Source organism: Cibotium barometz, chromosome 41 (assembly GCF_041138505.1).
Source record: "Cibotium barometz isolate CiBa-2024 chromosome 41, ASM4113850v1, whole genome shotgun sequence".
Classification (NCBI taxonomy): domain Eukaryota; kingdom Viridiplantae; phylum Streptophyta; class Polypodiopsida; order Cyatheales; family Cibotiaceae; genus Cibotium; species Cibotium barometz.
The window spans coordinates 20,619,885-20,629,080 of NC_141086.1; the positions used below are offsets into that span (position 1 = coordinate 20,619,885).

A 9,196-nucleotide genomic window follows, 5' to 3' on the forward strand; every position below is an offset into this window, starting at 1 on the left:
TCTTATGTGTGTGTGTGTGTGTGTGTGAGAGAGAGAGAGAGAGAGAGAGAGACCATATCTTGATACAAAGTTCTACACCCACTATTGGGCACTGATGACGTTAGTGGGGATGTCGTAGTATCTAGTCCATACTATGCATAATGGAGTTGATAGTTATATAGTCTTGTGGGTTGACTACCATGAGTATATAACATGCACATTCCTAAAAGGTGAATTTGGGCATGTTCCTAGATTCATCTAGGTATATATGTATATATGTATGGTATTTGTTGTAGTCAAGCTACACTTGTATCAGTGTATAAAACTTTTGATCAATTTTGAGGGTTATAATCGAACCTTCACAAGGAGACCTGTAATAAGCTTTGCAGCTCTTCCAATCAGGCATCAAAATATACGCCTAATGTACGGGCTGTTTTTAGAATTTAGTCACTTTAACTGCTAAATGAGATTCTGGTTGAATCAATAAAAAAACAATCCAAATCTCTAGGACTTGTTGACATGTTTAAACTCATGTGATGTGGCCTTTTTTTTGTTGTTGTTGCTGAGATTATGTATAGTACTCAGTGATAAACAAAGGTTACGTCCAGCGGGTATAGCTAGCAGGGTTTGAATTGTGCAGGACCACAAGGCTGGCAGACTGACCATCAATCCAAGTGCCCTAAGGCCAAAGAAAGGGTCATTCATTAGAAAGTTCAAGAACATCCTAGAGAATTCTCTCAAACCAGGTGCCAATTGACCAGTGATGGCACAAAAGAGTTAACTCTAAGGTATAATAATGCTCATAGGAAAAATCAAGAAAGATATAAATTCCAACTTCCTTTCTGCATTGCACAAATTAAAGAAACTTTTTAAGAGGAGAAAGAGAGATTAATAGAGCATTATACACCTCAAACATGGGACCTATTGCTCTGTAGCTTTGAAAATTATCACAAGCAAGAAGGCAAATAAAGGGAGGGAGAGACTCATTCCAAGAACCCCCACCTCCCCTCTTCCCATGGGCAATATGCACTAAGAACAGGATTAACTTCATTTTTTAACATATGACATGGGGCACCATGAGTCGAATCATGACATGCCTTATTATTAGGAGGTTCCTCCAAGTTTTAGGATAGTTGTATTCACAAAATATCAAGCCTATGCTTCTGAACACGCTCAAAGTAATGATGAGTCTTTCTTGTAGATATAGATTTTTGGGTAGAACTTTTAACTCCGTGTTTTTCTTTTATCACCTCTAAAAGAACTACAATCACTTCTATCATACTATTGGGTTGATTTTAATACTCCCTATGCTCAAATGTGCTAATCAACTTTTCATTTTTGTGTAAAATTAAGTGACAACTTGAAAAGAAGGTAAGATAAAGAGGAGAATTCAAGAGTCAAGATCACAAACTTAATTAGGTGGGATTTGTGTGATTGAAAGAGAATAAAAGGATAATTAAAAGAGACTCTAGCATCTAAAAGGAATACAAGGATCTTTTAGACAATGAAAGAAACTCTAGCATCTAAAAGAAATTTAATACAAGTGATCTTTTCGACATGAAAGTGGAGGGAACTTCTTACTATTGAGAAGCTTTTAGGGATAAAACAAAATTTACAAGCTTGTGAAGGTAGGATTTGTTAATTAAATTTTCCTTTTAGGAAACTGGAGTACATATTTTTTGCTTCTTTCCTTGTGTGTGTGTGTGTGTGTGTGCATGCCATGTATACATGCACGTCCATGCGCATGCGTTTGCACGTGCATGTGTGAAATTTATTAATGGATTTGGACAGTGTTGGAATACAAGTATGAGTGCACATGCATGCACTCATATGTATGAAATTTATTAATAGAATTGGACAATGTTGGAATACAAGTGATCTTTTAGGCATGAAAGTGGAGGGAAATTCTTACTAATGAGAAGATTTTGGGGATAGACTAAATTTACAAGCTTGTGAGGTGCCATGTAGGTATGATCTATCAATTAAATTTTCCTTTTAGGACATTGGAGTAAAGATTTTTTGCTTTCTTTATGTGTGTGCACACACGTGCATGCACATGCACGTGTGCATGTGCACATGTGTGTATGTGCATGCATATATTTTGGCGCATGCGCACGTGTGTGTGTGTGTGTGTGCAGGCGCTTGTGTGCACGTGCATGCACTCATATGTATGCATGGGTGCATGCTGCACATGCATAAATAGGAGGGGTATCAGTGAGGATTACATGGTGCACATGCACGAAAAGGAGGGGTAGCAATGAGGATTGCATGGTGCACATGGACGAATAGGAGGGGTAACAGTGAGGATTGCATGGTGCACATGCACAAATAGGAGGGGTACTAGTGATGATTGCATGGTGCACATGCACAAATAGGAAGGGTACTAGTGATGATTGCATGGTGCATATGCACAAATAGGAAGGGTACTAGTGGGGATTGCAAGGTCAGAAATTACACTCACGTGTACGCATGTGTGCATGGTGCACATAGAAAATAAGAGGGGTACTACTGATGATTGCAAGGTGCACATGCACCAATTGGAGGGATACTAGAGATGATCTTGCATGGTGCACATGCACAATACACTAGTGATGATTGCAAGGTCATAAATTGCAAGGAGAGGTTGAGGACAACTTCCCCCACAATAAGCCCTCTATTCTTACTTAGAAAACTTGAGAAATTCGACTAATTCTTCCCCCGCTCCCCTGTTGGTCTTCCGAGCATTAATCAAGTTTTATTTTTTAAAAATTAAGCATGAATACACCTATTTTATAAATTATGATGTTACATAGCAATGTTCCTCTCGAAGAAGTGTTTCGAAAGGAATTGTGAATACTTCTAATTCTTAGTTAAGAGGATTCAATGATACTTTTGACCATGACCACTTCATTTTTTCTTGTAAAGTTTGTGTAGATGTAGCGATAATTTTATGCTATTCAATTTATCTGGCATCAGTGGGCAACAAGCATATGGACAATTGAGGAAACTCTTAATTTTATGCTTTTTAATTTATTTGACAACATTGGATGGCACAAGAGTCTATTTCCTGAAGTGAGGGTCACTATGATGGGTATGATGACCTCTCAAGACATTATGATGCGTATGATGACTTCTCAAAACAGGCACTTGGGGAGCATTGTCTTGAGCATAGTAATACGGACTAGTGTTGTGAGGTAGAGAGATGTATGGGTGCATGTGGGTTGCCCCCATCATGGTCATCATGTCTATTGTTGATGCGAAAGGTAGTTCTAGAGAGTGCATTTCCGGTACCTCAGCTGGAGCTTCAATATGGCCCACATCTTGAGCGCTTGCACAATCCTATTGTTTGCATGCACATAACAAACGAGTTAATTAAAGTAGCCAAAGTAACCTTTCCTTTAAAAAAATTTTAAAACTTAGGATACAATTTGAACCAACTCAACCTTAAAAACGAGAACCTTAGGGTATATACAAAAGTAATCATAAGGAAGAAAAAAAGACTCTTAAGGTTATAAGCAAAATTTCTCAAGTAGCCTTCCTTTAAAAAAGAGAGAGTAAAGCTTAGGATACATTTTTTACCAACTTAACCTTAAGATGAGAACCTTAGGGTATATACAAAATTAATCATATGAAAAAATGATTAATTTTGTATATACATTTTAAACCAGCTCAACCTTAAAATGAGGACCTTAGGGAATACATTTTAAACCAACTCAACCTTAAAATGAGAACCTTAGGGTGTATACAAAATTAATCATAAGAAAAAAAAGACTCTTAGGGTATAAGCAAAATTTATCCATACCTTAGGTTATAGACAAAATTAAAGCTTAAAATACAATATGAACCAACTCAACCTTACAATGAGAACCTTGGGCTATATACAAAATTAATCATAAGAAAGAAAAAAAATCGCACAGGTTATAGACAAAATTTCTTGGGAAATCTATACCTTAGGTTATAGACAAAATTAAAGCTTAGGATACAATATGAACCAACTCAACCTTAAGATGAGAACCTTAGGCTATATACAAAATTAATCATAAGAAAGAAAAAAAGACTCTTAGGTTATAGACAAAATTTGTCAAGAAATCTATACCTTAGGTTATAGACAAAATTAAAGCTTAGGATACAATATGAACCAACTCAACCTGAAAATGTGAACCTTAGGCTATATACAAAATTAATCATAAGAAGAAAAAGAAGACTCTTAGGTTATAGACGAAATTTCTATTAAAAAAAAACACACTTAGGTTATAGACAAAATTTCTTGGGAAATCTATACCTTAGGTTATAGACAAAATTAAAGCTTAGGATACAATATTAACCAACTCAACTTTAAAATGAGAACCTTAGGCTATATACAAAATTAATCATAAAAAAGAATAAAAGACTCTTAGGTTATAGACAAAATTTCTCAAGAAATCTAGACAAAATTAAAGCTTAGGATATAATATGAACCAAGTCAAGCTTAAAATGAGAACCTTAGGCTATATATACAAAATTAAAGCTTAGGATATAATATGAACCAAGTCAAGCTTAAAACGAGAACCTTAGGCTATATATACAAAATTAATCATAAGAAGAAGAAAAAAAGACTCTTAGGTTATACACAAAATTTCTCAAGAAATCTATACCTTAGGTTATAGACAAAATTAAAGCTTAGGATACAAATATGATGAACCAAATGAACCTTAAAATCCATACCTTTGGATGTGGTCTAGGGTTAGGGAAATGAGAGCTTGTTGATGAGGTTTGAGGTGAGCTGAGAAGGTCATCTACTTGCCATCCTGGTATGATCTCAGTGAGGTACTGGCCTATGGAGCTCTTGGGAGCCTGCAAGAGCATGCAATCTTTCATGGTTTGGTGGGTGCAAAGCATGTGATTTCCACCATTAATCTGCTGCCCATTGGCACCCCTCCTGATCTGCACCTCACCATGCACTACTTGGCCATCTTCCTGTGCATGGTTGCTATGAAATGGTGGGTTTTGGCCACTTTCCTGTGCATAGCTGCTATGGCATGATAGGTTTTGGCCATTTTCCTGTGCATTTCTGCTAACTCCCTGTGCTTCCATCCATGGTGATCTTCCTTCTTCTCCATCTCCTGCCCTCCTCCTCTGCTCTGTGGGCTCTTTCAGTGACTGTAGTGCCACCCTTGTCCCCATTGCCACCACAAACCTTCTGTGCTTTGATACCATGGTGTTCACTGTGTGGATTGCCACATCACAATCCCTGCATAGCACAGCCCTGTCCTCCACACAGAACAAGTACCCATTCTTCTCCTGTTCCACACCACCTTTTAATTATTTTGCATTACCATCACTGCATCAAATGATTAACCTTACCCTGCATTATGTAATTAGATTGGCACTAGCCTTAGTTTGCATGCATAAATTAACACTAATCTGCATTAAACAACTAGCCTTAGCTTGCATGATTGCTGCATAAAGTAACAGTAATCTACATTACACAACATTAGGTTAGATTAAACAACATCATTATATGTAATTAACACTAATCTACATTAAACCACTAGCCTTAGTTTGCATGATTACTGCATAGAGTAGCAATAATCTACAGTACACAACATTAGGTTAGATTAAACAACACCATTATACGTAATTAGATTGAAACTAGCCTTAGTTTGCATGGCATGATTACTGCATAAAGTAACAATAATCTACATTAAACAACATCAGATTAGATTAAACAACACCATTATATGTAATTAGATTGAAACTAGCCTGGGATGATTACTGCATAAAGTAACAATAATCTACATTAAACAGCATTAGGTTAGATTGATCCTAGTCTCAGTTTGCATGAGAAAAGCACTGCATAAACTGACAATAATCTACATTAAATAACATTATGGTAGATTGATACTAGCCCTAGTTTGCCTGTGATAATTACTGCATAAAAAGTGACAATAATATACATTAAGCAAAATTAAATTAGATTGATACTAGCCTTAGTTTTGCATGTGATAATTACTACAAATTAGTGACAAGAATATACAAAATTACTGCATGAAGCACGACAAGATTATACAAAATTGCTGCACAAATTAGTGACAATAATCTACATTAAGCTACATGAAGTGGCAGTAATTACTGCATGAAGTGACAAGAATATACAAAATTACTGCATTAAGTGACAATAATCTACACTAAGAAACATTAGATTAGACTGAAACTAGGCTTAATTTGCATGTGCTAACTACTGCAATGAAGTGACAAGAATATACATTAAGCAACCTAATTAGCTGGTAAGACAGAATATATTGAACCTGGCAAATGTCACAGAGGATGGAGTGCTTGGAATCATTAAGCAAGCCGAGAAGCTTAAGACGTTCATGCTTGCTTGCTATCTTGTTGGCTGCGTGCACTTGAACATCGCATTTGAGGCACAAGGCGGCTTCATCAGCACAACAGATGAGGCTTGCAGGATTACTCTCACAAAAATCACATAGAAGCTTCATGATTAATCACAATCCTTGCAGGATTAATCCCATAGACTAATCACAATCACTAATCACAACAGATAAGGCTTGCAGGATTAATCACATAGACTAATCACAATCACTAATCACAACACATGAGGCTTTGCAGGATTACTCTCACAAAACTCACATAGAAGCTTCATGTGACTAATCACAATCACTAATCACAAATCACAATCCCTAATAGAAGCTTCATGACTAATCACAATCCATAATCACATAGAAGCTTCATGACCAATCACAATCCCTAATAGAGTTTAAGTTGGAGACAAGGGTTGGTGGGGCTAATAAGGCTACACACTTGCATGTCTATGGTAACTTATTAGTAATTAATAGGCCTTTTGTGGGTTAGTAGTACCATATATTACACTAATCTAAGCGTATTGCAAGGGATTGTGAATTGAGAAAACCAAGTGTAATGTCATATGCCAAGTTGCCAAGTTGGGATGAATTGTGTATTGATATTTTCTAGAGAAGATAAGAGTTCTCTAGCATGTGGGCATTTGCACCTTCAAGTTTAAAAAAACATGGGGTATTGAGCTCTATCAAGTAAAACAAAAAAGTGAGCAATATGCCAAGGACAGTGCCTACCATGATTAACTAATCAATCTTAGAGGCATGCTCCTTGGAACAACGACTTCCAGAGACATGGCTCCTTAGAAAAGAAGTGTGACACATCGACAGGCTCTTGCCTGAGCGGTCAGCTCGCTTTTGTCCACCCTACCCAAGCGAGGTCGTACAATTGCAAGTTTCATACATTGACACATCTTTTTAAAACAAGAAAGAAAGTGTGCCTAGGATAGAGTATACAAGTAACTAATATCTTTAAAAACCATATGGATCATGTCTCTTTATGAAGAATTGATAACTAATTATGAGAACAGGTTTTACAACTACTAAGAACCTTAAAGTTGTAAAGTGTTTGTATATATATCGTGTGTGTGCATGGGTTGATGTGCTTAAAGATTTATTCTAGTAAAGATCTAAGGCCATGCTAATTTAGGACTTTAATAATGGACAAGAAAGGCATTAAGAACTGTTTTAGTAGCTTTTAAGTAGAGGAACTATGTTGTTAAAAAAATGGGCAACATATAAGGAAAAGATCATAAAATAACTTATGACTTTTGTACGTAAACAATAGGACCCATGTTACTCAATTAAAAAGTACCAATTGTAACATGGATGGAATTTTAGTCTAAACACAAATCTCATCTCATAGGTTGGCACACTAGCTTTACGACTTAGCATACCACGTTACTAAAGTGCTCTTGCAACATACTTGATTTCTCTCACAAGGTCCTTCATTAATATTTGTAAAATATGTATATCCTTGTTAAGGAATGATAATGTAATTTAGTGTGATAATTGTAGAGTAATATCTTAGTCACTTGGACATCACTTATCAAAAGTCATCTCCAATATCAATAATTAATACATTCAAGGTCAATGACTTAGTTAAATAGTGAACATAGTTTGGTGTTATGAGAAAAATAATATAGATTAGTCACTTGGAAATCACATATAAGAAGTGATCAACTACATGGTGCATGTTTGATTGGTAGTGTGGAAATCAAAGATGTGGGTATGTTTTGATTGGTGGTGGGAGAGAGAAAACTTTTGGGCCGGGTTCCAAAACAATGAGTACACTTATGCACATTATAAATGATATTTGTTTTTAAAGTGGGCACCAAACTAGATTAGTGTTGACTACCCAAGAATTTGTTTTGATGTTTGTTATCTTGTAGTTAACACGATAAGATCATGGGCAAGAAAGTGAATAATCCACCTATTTTTGGGATTGATTCTACTTGGCATAATAAAGTCTTACAATCTTGAAGAGGATAACACATTACGCCTTCAATATATTCACTCTTTGTTAACCCGTTTATGAGTTAACAACATCCAGCACTAACAACATACTAGTGAGAGCATGCTAGTCTCTGGGTTTCACCTAAAAATATGTAAGTATAGCACATGAGTTCAAATGAAGGGATTTTTTAATTCAAAAATTTAAGGTAAATTTACAGAAAAACATTTACAAAAGGGGGTTTTTAAATCAATTTTGAAAAAAACCCATAAGCCCATAAAGAAAAAGGGGTCATTTTATTCAAAAAAAAATCATAAGTAAGGGGTTTTTTAAATACTTCTTGAATGCACGTGATATATAGGGTTTCTTAGTAGTGCACCCCCTGAGATGCTAGTGAGCTTGTGTGAGGAGTTTGTGAGATAAGAGGAAGGCTATCGGAACTAGCTTCCTACGGAGGTGTGGAGATCTTGGAGCACATCAATAAATGAAGTCTCCATGCTAGTATTTGGACTAAAGGTGGAGTGATTCCCTTATATCTAAGCCTATACATTTTTTGTGCCACTACTAAGGAGTAATCCCTCTTCTTCTTTTGTCATTTCGACCAATGATTAAGTCTCCACACCAAAATTTGGACGAGAGGTAGTGTTTAAAAACATGGGGCATGGAGCTTTATCAAAGTAAACAAAAAGTGATCAATATGCCAAGGATAGTGCCTACCATGATTAACCACCACCACCATTGAATTATAGGGACATGCTACTTAGAAAAGAAGTGTGACATCATCGACATGCTCTTGCTTGAGAATTTAGCTTGCTTTTGTCCACCCTACCCAAGCGAGTTGGTTACAAGTTTCATACATTGACAAATCTTTTCAAAACAAGAAAGGAAGTGTGCCTAGGATAGAGTATACACATGAAAGGAAGTCTGTCCA

The 9,196-nt window shown here is 36.1% G+C and overlaps 1 protein-coding gene across 1 annotated transcript; it reads right to left on the reverse strand.

Annotated features, from left to right (window-relative positions):
- Positions 1 to 3,011: 3,011 nt before the first annotated feature.
- On the reverse strand, positions 3,012 to 5,383 carry LOC147614763 (uncharacterized). The gene is made up of 2 exons (XM_086779768.1): positions 4,663 to 5,383; positions 3,012 to 3,297 (listed from the first exon to the last, which is right to left on the reverse strand). Exons 1-2 carry the CDS (start codon positions 5,152 to 5,154, stop codon positions 3,019 to 3,021), a joined length of 771 nt encoding a protein of 256 aa, XP_086635894.1. The 5' UTR covers positions 5,155 to 5,383; the 3' UTR covers positions 3,012 to 3,018.
- Between the last annotated feature and the right edge of the window lie 3,813 nt (positions 5,384 to 9,196).

Coding starts and splice junctions, on each gene's coding strand:
- LOC147614763 (XM_086779768.1), bottom strand. CDS start 5,154: ATGGTATCAAAGCACAGAAGGTTTGTGGTGGCAATGGGGACAAGGGTG. Junction 3,298..4,662: donor ACCCTAGACCACATCCAAAG/GTATGGATTTTA, acceptor TGCAAACAATAG/GATTGTGCAAGCGCTCAAGA.